Source organism: Arachis stenosperma, chromosome 1, assembly GCF_014773155.1.
Source record: "Arachis stenosperma cultivar V10309 chromosome 1, arast.V10309.gnm1.PFL2, whole genome shotgun sequence".
Classification (NCBI taxonomy): domain Eukaryota; kingdom Viridiplantae; phylum Streptophyta; class Magnoliopsida; order Fabales; family Fabaceae; genus Arachis; species Arachis stenosperma.
In genome coordinates this window covers 130,706,512-130,720,774 of record NC_080377.1, presented here as the reverse complement: position 1 = coordinate 130,720,774, position 14,263 = coordinate 130,706,512, and the positions used below count along the sequence as shown (strand labels likewise).

The 14,263-nt window shown below is 35.4% G+C and overlaps 1 protein-coding gene across 1 annotated transcript; it reads left to right on the top strand.

Annotated features, from left to right (window-relative positions):
• The first annotated feature begins 1,709 nt into the window (after positions 1-1,709).
• Positions 1,710-6,924, top strand: LOC130940385 (palmitoyl-acyl carrier protein thioesterase, chloroplastic-like). The gene is made up of 7 exons (XM_057868507.1): positions 1,710-1,892; positions 3,197-3,693; positions 3,842-3,975; positions 4,579-4,692; positions 4,915-5,086; positions 5,236-5,304; positions 5,934-6,924. Exons 2-7 carry the CDS (start codon positions 3,211-3,213, stop codon positions 6,201-6,203), a joined length of 1,242 nt encoding a protein of 413 aa, XP_057724490.1. The 5' UTR covers positions 1,710-1,892; positions 3,197-3,210; the 3' UTR covers positions 6,204-6,924.
• The last annotated feature ends 7,339 nt before the right edge of the window (positions 6,925-14,263 follow it).

Below are 14,263 nucleotides of genomic sequence, written 5' to 3'. Positions count from 1 at the left end.
GTAATAGACAAAACAGATTGCTCTGCCAACATGTAGGTTGCATTATAAAATAGGTTTCTTTGAAGTCTTAGATGAGGTTGCTGCATGCCTAACCAAAAGGTAAAATCATAGGGGAACAAAAGTAAAGAAAAGAAAAACAATGAGAGGGATTTTAAAAAATAAAATAAATTCTATTTCACCTTTAAAACCATTTATTATTCTTTCTCTCCTCTACCCCGAAACATGTTTTAGTACTGAATTTACCCTCATCACGTCGAGGTTTATCCCAAGTCCTCCTTTCTAAGAAGAAAAATTAGTCTTGAATTTAGGAGACCAAAGGTCACATAACGTCTTAACCAAAAAGACAAGTGTTGGTTACAAGTTCAATGCTTCTTAAATTTCAAGAACTAAATATGGGATAATTTTCTTAATATTGTTAAAGCACCTAGTAAGATAACATCATATTATTTACTATATTAATTAATTCCACATTTACTACTATTTCATCGGATTAATAGATACATTTTATTTACTAATATATATTATATAATAATATAAATATTACTGCTCTTAACTAATTAAAATTTTAACAAGGTACCCGTCCTAAACAAGAGGTATAATCTTATTGACTTTTAAAGTGTTACTAGATATGGCAAGAAAAAAAGTGGTTTTAAATATGGGTATTTGCAAATTGGTTTAAATGAATATTCAATGAAAAAGTAATTTGATATGAATTATATAATTATTAAAGAATTTAACATATAAAAAATAATATTAGTTTAAGTGACTAAAAAGTTATTAAAATTAACACGTATAATATGATTTAATAAATAAATAGCCAAATGAGTTTCTAAAAAATTGTTAATTCCTTAAATTGGTTTTCGAAAATTTTTTGGTTAAATTTATTTTTTTAAAAATTTAAATTATTCAAGTTAGTTATTCTATTACTTTATTTGTTGATGGTGTTAAAATTTGCTAACATAAAATATTAAATAACACTTCAACACACACTTAAAAATTTTAATTGACTATTAACATAATAAATTTATAAAATTAGATAAAATTTTTGAATTGATTTTATTTAATTTCATAAACTAATCATGTTAATAGTCAATTAAGACTTTTATGTGTGTATTAGAATGTCACTTAAGATGTCACATTAGTAAATTTTAACACTATCAACAAATAAAGTGACGAAAAAACTAATATAACTAATTTAAAATTTTTAAAAGACAAATTTAATTAAAAAATATTTTAAAAATCAATTTAAAAAATGAATAATTTTTTAGAAACTAATTTCACCATTATTCATAATTTAATAGTATAGTTTAAACGAAGAAAAGCATAAATAAAATAAATTATTTAGTAATATTACATTTCAATTTTGATTGTACTACTCTTATTAAAATACTACTCTTAGGGGCAATGTGGTAAACATAAGAACACTAATGCTGGAAACTTTAAAGTGGAGGCGGGAGGGGCACGTTACACGTTAGCAGTATATATAACCTGTCCACCATACAATTTCCCCAACCACAAAATAATCAAAATTCACATTACATTTGTCTATACTTCATGGTTCATGCATTTAAATTGTACTGAGTTGATGATTATTAACTGACTAACTGTTATGTTATTTATTTATCTTCTTTTCGTGTAAACGAAACCTCGATTTTAATTTCAAAAAATTGTGAATAACAACTCAGCAAAGGAAAAGGAGCTTCGAAATGACGGAATAGCCCTTGTTTTATTCCAGGCTTTTGCTTTTGTTTGTTGTTCTCGTTTGTTGAGCGGCTTTGCGCTACTCTTCGCTTTCTCAGTTTCTCTTTCCCTCGTCGTCGTCTTCTGCTTACTCTTCTTCCTCTTCTTCTACTGTTCCTCTTCTCGTGTGTCTCTCTGACGGCTATACTCAGGTACGGCAATCTCTTCATGTGTTCGCACACACTCTCTTCTGATCTGCACGCCACACGTTTCGTCTCGTTTCCCGAGAAACTGCACTCGCTCTATTCTTCACACTTCTATCTTTCCTTTTGTTTTTCTTCTCTTTTTCTTTCTTCTCCTGATTTGATTCTCGTTTTCATTAACTGTGAAAGATCGAGCTCATGAAATGAACACACACGAACTAGAACACTCACGATTTCTGCATTTCTGGTTATTTCGCTTTTTTTTTCGTTTAAGAAGAAAAATAAAATTAATGAGAGCTGGATGCATTGCTTTTTTTGTGAGTTTCGATCCGTTAGGGATGTGATTTTAGCTGTCGATTGTAATGTCTTTGATTTTCTCTTTTGCTGCTTTCGGTTTTGGCTTAGTTTTTTAATCTTCTCGGTTTGCGGTGTTCTCTAGATTCAAAGCCAGATCTGCGTCGAACTCCCCAACGGTTTGAATTTATTATCGTTCGTGTGATTTTTTTTATTGGTTAGTATACTGTGTGAATAATTTCGTGATGTCTTCGTTTTTCTGGATTCTTAATGTGGAATCTCGGTTGATGAACATAAACGTGCCATTTTGTCGTTGAAGTTTAATAGATGGATTCTGTAGCTTTGTTTCATGCAATTGGTTATTTGAATTTGGCTTTATGTTTTTTCATTTTTCATTTTTTTTCCAAAAGAAGAAAAACGAAGAACTTCTTCTGTCGGTCACTAACTTGAGAGGAATAAACATGAATTCTTTGCGAGCTCTTGAATATAAGCTGGTTAAATGTGCAGGTTGAATTTCTTAACCTGTAATTGAAAATGAGATAAAATATAGCAATTAGAGGAAGGTTAAAAATGGAAAAAGAAAAATGCAAAGAGTCCTTTGGACCTGTTTTCTGTTCTTAAATTGTTTAGTTTGGGCAGAATATTTTTTAATGACTGTCGTGTTCTTTTAATATTACGACAAACAGTTTTGCTTTTAACAGGTAGTAGTATTTTCCATCGTTCATTTACCCTTTCGTGTGTGATATTAATTTCGTGATATCTTCTGGAAAAATTCCTTTTATGTTTCTGGAGGAAAAGTTTTTCTTCCTCCACAATGCATTAAACGTTTGTATAATTATACAGGACTCTATTTAGGAAGAAATTTCTTCCTCCATGAGTCTGGAGTTAACACTCTGTTTTCTGTTGATCCAATTTAAATAGGATTCTCCATTTCTTCTCTTTTTCTCCACTCAGTTTTTCCCTCTTTGCTTTTTATAGTTTATTATTTTATTTTTAACTTGCCTCAACTTTGCATGCAGCTGTAGAATTCATTATGGCAACTGCTGCTACTGCTTCCATTTTCCCTGTTCCTTCACCCTCACCAGATGCAGGTGCAGATGGCAACAAACTTGTTGGTGGCTCTGTTAAACTTCAAGGGCTCAAATCTAAACATGCATCTTCTGGTGGCTTGCAAGTTAAAGCTCATGCCCAAGCTCCACCCAAGATTAATGGAAGCACAGTAGAAAGCTTGAAGCATGATGATGATTTGCCTTCCCCTCCCCCCAGGACTTTTATTAACCAGTTACCTGATTGGAGCATGCTTCTTGCTGCTATAACTACAATTTTCTTGGCAGCAGAAAAGCAGTGGATGATGCTTGATTGGAAACCAAGGCGATCTGACATGCTTATTGATCCCTTTGGAATAGGAAGAATTGTTCAAGATGGTCTAGTGTTCCGTCAAAACTTTTCTATTAGATCATATGAAATTGGTGCCGATCGAACAGCATCTATAGAGACAGTAATGAACCATCTGCAGGTATGGTCATTTCATACAAATAACTTTTCATTTAATCTTTGGCGACAAACATGATATATAGATAGGGATTTTAATTTGCGCACTGCACAAATTTGAAATTTACAGTATTTTTCACACAAGGTTATGTTAACTATTTGTTTAATGACAGGAAACTGCACTTAATCATGTCAAGACTGCTGGACTTCTTGGTGATGGCTTTGGTTCCACACCAGAAATGTGCAAAAAGAACTTGATATGGGTAGTCACACGGATGCAGGTTGTGGTTGATCGTTATCCTACATGGTAAGACACCCTATATGCACCCTTAATATATCTGAATTTTTAGGGTATCTATGTTGATCTGGTTAAGATGTAAAATAGCACTAATCAAAGATTAAATTTGATGACTTAAGATGGTTTCAATCACGTTAAAATGTTGAAAAAAGGTGTGGACTTTTGAAAGAAGTTATTCCGTGTTCTTTGCATCTTTTTTTGATTTACTAGTTGTATATTATCTATTCTGTTTGAGGACTATATGTTTGAAGTTTTAAATTGATTTCCCTTGTGGATATGGATTGAAGTTAAGTAGATCAATTAACAAAAATGCTGCATGTTCACTAAAAATCATCTACCGAATCAGCTACTATGTATTTGTGTATATTTGTACATATTGATTCACAGGTTTTTTTTCAACTAAATAATTTGCCACCAGAATAATCAAACCTGTGACGAATAATCAAACTTGTTTACAGTTGTATAATAATTTTATACATATTTCTATACCCAGTGGTTGATTGGTGCCTTGATTTTTTCAATACACATAGCATGATTGATTAATTAATTAGGATCATTACAAATGTTGAGTACAATAATCTGAAATTGAGTGGACCTTTCTATTTGATTCAGGGGTGATGTTGTTCAAGTAGATACTTGGGTATCTGCATCTGGGAAGAATGGCATGCGTCGTGATTGGCTTCTGCGTGACTGCAAAACTGGTGAAATATTGACGAGAGCCTCCAGGTGATTATTTTCGGGAATTTTTCTCCCCCTTACTGCTGCTGATGCCAGACATGTTTTAATAAAAATGTTCCTGAGTGTGAACCACTTTTGCATTTGAAATTCTGTGGTTGATTTGTATCTTAGTTTAAGACTTCATCTTGTTCGCACGCATGACCTTGGAGCTAGTAAGTGATGATGTGTAAGCATTTTCTGATCAGTTGTTCTGGTTTTGATGATCTACAGTGTTTGGGTCATGATGAATAAACTAACAAGGAGGCTATCTAAAATTCCAGAAGAAGTCAGAGCGGAGATATCATCTTATTTTGTGAATTCCACTCCAATTCTGGAAGAGGATAACAGAAAACTATCTAAACTTGATGACAATACCGCTGATTACATTTGCACGGGTCTTAGTGTATGTCAACTCTTTTTTTGTTTCCCTTCCCCACCCACCCTCCCACACGGGAAAAACCATCTTTTGTTGTTTTATATCATTACTTTCACTTTCTCAAATTACCTCGGCTGCTGTTTCACAAATAGTTACATACTGTATCTGTGTTTCAGCCTAGATGGAATGATCTAGATGTCAATCAGCATGTTAACAATGTGAAGTACATTGGCTGGATTCTGGAGGTATCCTGTTCTTGTTTCATCTCTCGTTCCTGTTTTCTTTCTCTCTTTCTTTACTGGGCACATTTCGTGTAGAGTCTTACTAATATTGTAAATGTGGATGGCCAAATCATTTTCTAGGAGGAACCTTTTGAGTGGGTCTCTTTCTCTGACGAGAATAAGGCCCTTTGCAGGGTGAGTAGTGATATTCAAGATGCCCAATTTCCTTCACAGAAGGACCCCACCGTTCAGTCTGTTGTGTCTGTGAAGTGTATAGTCAACTTTCTATGTAGTAAGGATGGGTACTTTTGTCAGGGAAATTAGGTCAAGTATCATTACTTCTTACAAGTTTAGGAAGTTTAAGTCACTTTATTTCGTTGGTACAGATTTGTGAGCCAGTGAGGGACACCGTGTAGTGTGGCTTGAAATTAAAATGTTGTATAATTGAATTGTAATCGATGCTGGGCAGTATCATAAAGAACTGAAGATCAGGGTGTGATATCTGATCTTCTGTAAATCACTTGGGATTCTCTTATTATAGTGCTTGTGGATTTTTTCTGGGTGATAACAAGATTGATATGTTTAATTTTGTTATTTGTTATGCACTGGATTGCAAGTTTCTTAACATAACCATTTTACTTTGTTTGCTGCAGAGTGCTCCGCAGCCAATCTTGGAGAGTCATGAGCTGTCTGCAATGACTTTGGAGTATAGGAGGGAGTGTGGTAGGGACAGTGTGCTGCAGTCCCTCACTGCTGTGTCTGCTGCCGACGTCGGCAATCTTGCTCACAGGGGGCAACTCGAGTGCAAGCATTTGCTTCGACTTGAAGATGGTGCTGAAATTGTGAGGGGTAGGACTGAGTGGAGGCCCAAACCTGTGAGCAACTTTGACATTGTGAATCAGGTTCCAGCCGAAAGCATCTAAGATTTCGGAATGGTTAGTAGCCGGAGTTGCATCGGTCTCTTTGCCGAGTTGTGGCCCCTGGAGAGTCTTGCTTGTGTTTGTCCGATCTAGATGTCTTTATATATGTATACCTTCTAATTTGTGTTACTTTTGGTGGTAAGGTGGGGAAAGTAGAAGTAAATCTCATTCTCATTGTAATTAGCTCCTGCACTACCCCCTCTTCTCTCGATCTCTTATCTCTCTCCGCTCCATATCTCATTACATTTATGGTTGGGCTACTGCTAGGCTGTCTTCAATATTTAATTGCTTCATCAAAATGGCTAGGCATGTATATTATTATTATGATTATTCTTTTCTCTACCCCTTGTTGGAAAGATGCAATTTTTCTTGTGAACAGAAAGCACAATTATTGTTTGCATGTATATCCTGTAGGCAAGAATGAAATTGCTCGTATGATGAAACTTTTATACTGCTCCAGCTTGTACGCCGGTGTCTCACGTGGGAATTATTGGATGCACATTGCATCAAACACCTCGTCTTCAAGGCTCGTATAATTATTATATTATTTGTATATGTATTGCTTTTTACTTTTCGGTCGACAAAATTATTATAATACGTTTCATTTTTGTTTCGGAAATGTGGGGGCGTGTCCATGTGCAACCCTGCGTACTTGTCTAAAGCACTTTTAGTTTGGACTTTAAAGTTTAAACCAGTGTTTTTGGGCTAAAGAGTCCTTTTATGATTATACCGTTTTAATGTTCAAAGTTAATGACCCAAAAAATGAATGTTCAAAGTTCTTACCCTTTTTGATAAAAGACAGTTCATGCGCTTGATTCATTATAAATACAACTGTTCACAAATGCTTAATTCATTATAGAATTATTATATATTGTTAAATGATAATTTTGATCAGATTCGCAGCGGATGACCAAAATAAATAACATTATGGATCATCAATCAGTATAAATATATAATAAAAACACCATAATACAGGCTCTGTTTTCCGAGCTAAGGATCCTAGGCAGGAAATAGTAAATTTAAGGTTCCAATTTCCAAGTTCCAAGTTCCAAAACAGTCCAAAAGGAATAATCGATCTGATTAAAATAGCAAAGAGAAGAGTAGAGATTGTATTTGTGCGTGTATAATTGTCTTAAGAGAGAAAGAGAGCACTGAATTTTAGAAGAGAAGAGTGATAGTATAATATAGGGAGGTAAGAAAGAAGGAAAAAGAGAGAGAAGCGAATGCAACCCGTGGGTGATGGTTAACTGCAAAAGGAAAAGCAAAGGTGATTTTAGGGGGCCAGTGTGGGCAGTAAATTTCACTATCAAAAGGGGTTACCCACTTACCCCTTACTTGCTAGTCTTTACTGGATTCTGCGGATCATGAAACCTGTCCACACTCTGATTTGAAAGTAACCAGCCACTGCCTGCCAGTCACCATATATGTTACTACTGCCTCACTAGTCACTGCTGTCTGCTGTACGTGGGTTTCCCATTCACCACAAATATTATTTAGGGTAAAACGCATATATAAATCAAACACAACTTAAAATTACACAAAAGTTCTAAATTAAAAAATGCTAGGTGCATGTCCTTATACATATTTTTATATAAATCGAATTGATAGAATTTATATTAACCGTTTAAGTACTAAATCGAATTAACAAAATTTGAATTAGTAGAAATTGAGATAAATCGACATTACTTCTTAATACAATATTATTGTTGTATTATGGAAAATATGAGTTTTAGAACAATCATTTTATCTGATACTTTTACTTATATATTAATATGTTTTATAATTAAGATTAATAATTAAAATTACTAAAATATCTCTATTCTTGAAATATCCGAAAATATTCCCATAATCCTATGCTACTGCTACTAGCTAGTAACTCGGATTAACACATCAGTGGGATTTGAAATTTGATGCATGATGCTTAAGACATGCTTCAACAGCATTATGTTAGGAACACTTACATACAAGTGCGGTGTGCGGCCCACTTTCTTGGATGTCAATTTCTCAATTTCCGTTTCATCAGGTCTTCAATTTAGTGTTATATATTGTAATGTGGAATTTCATAGAAAAACAAAGGATCGGAGCGGCTAATACAGACCAAGAAATTCGTTTTTTTTTTTTAATAAACGAGCTTAACACAAAAGAGTAAAGCGACAGTAGAAATAAAGTCACAAAAATCAATATTCAAAGTAAACTATAATAATAGATATTTCCAATATTATTTCTAATATTGTCATCAATAACAGAAGTGATCTATACTACTCTACACGCTATAATTAGTTAATAATCTATAAAAAACTTCTTTAACGCCTGCTTCTTGTTATGATAGATTTACTCGTTTTTTTTTTAGCTAGACATTTTAAATAACTGCAAAAAACATATGAACCATTTGTTATACTTTTTTTTTTCTATTAACGACATCTGTTTAACTCTCAAAATTTTGTAACCAAGAAACAAGTGATGATTGTGTTCAATATCTTTTTTACGCAATACACATATGTTATCACCCTGAATAATAATTCTCAACTTATACAAACGCTCTTTAGTATTCACTCTTTCTATCAAAGCAAACCAAATAAATAACTCCACTCGTAGCGGAACCAATCATTTTCAAATAGTTCTGGTAAAACTATAGCTGGTGATATCCTTTGAAAGTGTTTCTGACTACACCACCTGTACAAAAGTGTAGAAAAAATGCGTTCCTTACCAAACTTTCACACAAAAACTTCTATTTTTATTTTAATCAAGATTTTTTAGTAACGAAAATATTTTATTTTAATATTTAATTATATATCATCAGATTTATAAAAAAAAGAATATTTCAAATTCTTACTATTTGGAAAACCATTAAAATAATATAATTCAATGATGTAAAACCATTTCATATAATTAATACTTTAAAGGGTAAAATACTAAATAAGGTTAAGTACGATTTTGGTCTCTAATGTAGGAGCCAAAAATTTATTTCGTCTACGATTTTTTTTCTTACAAAATAGTCCCGAAAGTTCTAGTTTTTTTTTTTAAATCATCCTTCGAACAATTTTACCCCTTAATTTGTTAGTATCTGTTACACCCTTTTTAACAAATAATAATAATAATAATAATAATAATAATAATAATAATAATAATAATAAAGAAAATAATAAATAGATAAATAATGAAACTAAATAAGGGTGCAGTGTGTGAAGTGGACAACGCGAGCGTCTTCTTCGAAAGCTCAACAGAGAGCAGCAGCGCTAGGGTTAAAAAAACAGCGTCCATGACTTCCCAGAGTTTTAGAGCTGCCCAATTTTGTTCACCTGCGAAGGAGTTGGTATGCGGACATAGCGAGAGGCCAATTCTACGAACTTCATCCAAAAAGGATAATCCAAGGCGAAGATTTTAGAGCTGCGTATACTATGAAGTATGATGTTGTTTCTCGTTTGCGATTCTGGGTTTGGAAATTTGGGAGTTTTTCATATATCTTTGTTGTTTCTATCAAGTTCAGGATGGTTGTGATTTTTTTCGTTGGGCAGATCCGGGACCTGGAGGAGCTCAACAGGAGATTGAAATTGCAAGAACTAAGAGAAAGATTACAATCTTAAAATCAAGATTGAAGGATGTTGAATGGAAGCTTAGGATTGTTGTTGCTTTGGGGATTGTTGGCTAGATTGGGCTTTTGTTTTTGTTGCTGCAGAATCCATATATGTTAAAGCAATCATATGGAATGCACATAAATTATAGACGATTAGCTAGGGAATTTTAGGAGATTTGTTGTGTTGTAGGGTTAAAATTTGAGGATAATTTGTGATGTTACAATGGTTTAATGGTGTATCATGTGTGAACCTGTTTGAATTAATGAATGAAATTGATTTTAACTAAGTATCTGATGTGAACCTGGTTAATGATGTCTCAGGTGTAATGTATTAATTTACAATCTTAATGAAGAAGGTTAATAAAGCTACTATATATGCATGAATGAGATTTAAGAATCCAGTAATAACCTAATGGCTTGTTTCAATTAAAGAGGAGTTAAACGAAACACAAATCAAGTACTGATTTTCACAAGTCTAAGATGATCACATAGATAACAGTGGATTTCATGCCACTGAAACAAAAAACAGGACTCAACAAAAGAGTGTTGAAACACCTAATACCAAAATACAGATTTTAAACTAGTGTTTATAAAGCATTGTTCTGAAACTAAACATTGTTTCCATATTAGTAAGACATTGATAACAAAAGAGCATAACAAGCAATATCTAAAGATTCTCCCATAAAGTTGGAGGTAATTTGGCCATCAGCTTCAGCTTCTGCATAGGAACATGTGGTGTACCACTTTGGATGACAGAAAAATGACTCTTCCTCTCAGATGGCTGACTCAATGACTGTTTCTTGTTGGAGGAGGTTGTTGCTGCTACATCCTTGTTCTTGGCCAATGATTGGGTTGAAGGTGTTTTCGGAATGGGCTGGACTTGGGTGTTAGGCTGAGTGGATACATTCTTGGGCTGAGGTGCTGGTTTCTTAGGCCAAGTTGTTGCCTTCTTGGGCTTTGAAGATGGTTTCTTGGGCTGAGTTGCTGGAAGGTTGGGTAGTGATGTTGAAGTCTTTCTCTTCCTCCCTATCCAAAATGTTTGACCAGGGGACAGTTTGGATGTATCCTTCTTCCCTCTTTTTGAAGCTCTCCCTGCTTGTTGTGTTGAGGTTTGGGCCTATCAAAGAAGTGGCAATTATGCAGAAAGAAAGAGTTAGATACATAACCAAGTAGTGAAATAAACAGAAAGCATAATATGAAGTAAACTCTAGTTACATACCCTCTTCTTTGGCTTTGTATAGCCCCCCTCTTGTGTCCCACTACATCGTAGTTAGAGCATCTTTGAATTTGGCTCCTCTGTGATAGGTGATTTTGACTTCTGTTCTCCTCATCTGTAGGCCCTCACTTCCTCTTCTTCACAGGTCTGTGACTTGGCCTTCTATAGGGAGGTGGCATGACATCATCATACTGAGTTATCTTCTATAGATCCGGTCCATTAACAGAGTGTATCACCTCTTAGTAGCACTTCAGGTAAGCATCCTTCTTGTAGGAATCATCCACATAGGATTCCAAATCAAGTCCTTTAAAGTTGATATAGTTGATGGCACGAGGACATGGAATGCCACTCATCTGCCACTTCCTGCAAGAACACTCAGTAGTAGCCAGATCCACAAGAAATTTATTTAATCCACACATAATCTCATATTTACTAGCAGCTGACCAATATGGCCTCCAGTCCCTAGCTAAGTTTTTCCGTTTCTTCAATTTCTTCCTAATTATTGTCATAATGTTTCTCTAATAATTTTGAATCTTATCTTTATTGGCAGCCCCTCTAGTCATCAGATACACCCTAATATCCTCTAACATAGTAACAATTGATTTTTTCCTTGCCTCTACTATGACAGCATTGAAACTTTCACTCATATTATTAACAAGTGTGTCACATTTTGAATGAAAAGTAACCTGGAACGAGACCAAACCTAGGTGGAATGCCGCTTAGATGTCGAAATGCCCTTTCATTGATAGCTCGCAGACATTTCATTTCCTTCTCCCAATCCTTCCAATGACTTGCCTTAGCATACCTCCACATTCTGATCTTCAGCTCCAAACCGAGAAATTTCTTCCTAAAATTGTTATAGAGATGCCTGACGCAGAATCTATTATCCACCCCTAGAATGACCTCTTCAAACGTCGTCAATAAACCCTATGATATGAAGGTGAGTATGCATTTGATTAGTATACAAATCTTTGTTTCATTAAGCACAACCTAAATTTGTTTAAGCACAAAATTAGTGTAAAATATAACATTACCTTCTACTGATCAGACATAAATGTGCATTTTCCAATTTTCTCTGGACCCAAATCCTTGGCAAGATAACGCATAAACTAGACCCAGGAGTCCTTTGTCTTGGCTTCCACAACTGCATAAGCAATTAGAAGAATCTGGTCATTTAGGTCTCTTCCAATTGTAGTCAAAAGTTGTCCTCCTTGAGGAGTTTTTAAAAAGCATCCGTCCAGGCGAATAAACGGTCTGCAGTGCTGGAAACTTTTCTTACATGCATCAAAGCAGACATACAATCTTTGAAAGACACAGTAATTCATCAAACATGGATTCTGTCTCTCCTGAGCAAACGGAGATCGAATCACTTTCAAGTACACTGATGAACCTGGATTTGTTCTTAGCAACTCACCACAGTAATCCTCTTATACTGATGAATCACTTTCGCTGCCATTGCCTTAGTCACTGTCAGATTTCACTTTTTGTGTGCCTTTGCCACCAGATCCTTAATCTTGATTCTTGGATTTGATTCCACTTTCTTCTTAAACTGGTTGCCTAGCCATTTGGAGTGCAGTATTTCAACCTTGTGTGTCTGCATTCAGATATGCTGCAAATTCATGCTTCTTAGATGCCATGTTGATTCCTCGCCAACCATGTGTGCATATAGCCAAAAAGGGCAGTCTTCCTGACAAACAGCCCAGACCCTTACCAAGTCACACTTCTTAAACTTAACATTCCTAGTTGTCTGAACTGCATAGGCTGCCACCGTGTCCTTAAACTCTTGCTTAGATTCATAAAGTGTTCCCACCTTCCATTTGTAGTTTCTCATATCTTTTTTAGGTTTATGGACTGGAAATCTCAGCCTCTTACAATCATCATCCTCCTCTGCATCATCAGCCTCCAAGTCTTGTCCTCCAATCATATGATCGTTCTCCAAGTCATCACTGTCTGCTGCTTCCTCATCTTCCAAGTCACTTGTCACAATCCTTTTACCCTTGTCCTCAGTAGAGTCCTTTGGCACAGAATTTCCTTCACCAAATCCACTTTTATAGTCATACTCCTCCTCATTGTCAGTAAAGTGGATGTCTTTGGCACTATCCCCCTAGATGGAAAGTATGTTGGGTCATCACTGTCTTCACTACTATTTTCATGGTCACCTCCTCCAATCTGTCCTTCCTGGCCTCGACCTACTCCAACACCTTATTTTGACATTTGGTTTCAACCACATTGCCAACAGCATCAGTCTTCTCTTGGTCCCCCCACCCCCCCAAAACCACTATCTCAAGTTCACCACCATTAGGTTCTTCCCTTTCGATGCCTCCAGTATCTCCCCCCACGTCGATATAACCAACTTCCAGAAACCCCTCGGCATCTCCAACCTCATGCACCACAAACAAATCAACGAAGCCCCTCAACTTGGCTATGTTGCACATCTCAATTGCATTTGAGCCACCTTTCAACAACTTCAAATTATTCTCAAAATCATCCTCATTTGGATCTTTATACCATAACGTTGTGATGGTGGACTTCAAGTATCCAAACTGCCTCAACTCCTCGTATGCCTCAAACACAGACCACCGATTGTCGTCAATGTCTTCAATGACTGTAGCTTGACCCCTCAAATACTTGAAGCCACTATTCTCATACCCGAATGCGCCCCATGATGCACCCTCATGTTAAAGAGCAACATCTTCTACTCAAACAACCCTATTATTCAACACATTACGTTACTAAACCAAATAAGAAGGAAAACAAAAAAATCAGCACAAACCCTAGCCTTATACAGAGGTTCGCGCAGCCTAAATTAAACCCTACACCAGTTTGATGCATCAATGAAGGCGACATTGACAGGATAGCAAGCTTACTCAAAAAGGGCTATCTGCAGCGACGACGACGAGTGACCAATGCAGTAACACAACCTCGCTCGAACTACCAACAACGGAAGGTTTTCAACCATTAGCCTAGATCGTTTTCGCAGGAACGCTTTTGTAGGGTTTGACACAAACGTTTCAGAGATCAAACGTTTTCTCAGAGACTGACTTACTTCAGAAAGGAGAAATGATTTAGCAGGATGACATAAAGGGAAATAAACCATCAAGAAAAAAAGTTTTTTTTTTTTTGCGCCAAAGGACGATTTAAAAAAAATTGGAACTTTTGAGACTATTTTGTAGGTAAAAAAAGGCTGGGGACGAAATAAATTTTTGGCCCCTACATTAGGGACCAAAATCATACTATATTGTTGACATAAATAATTTCAAAAGATTGAATTTT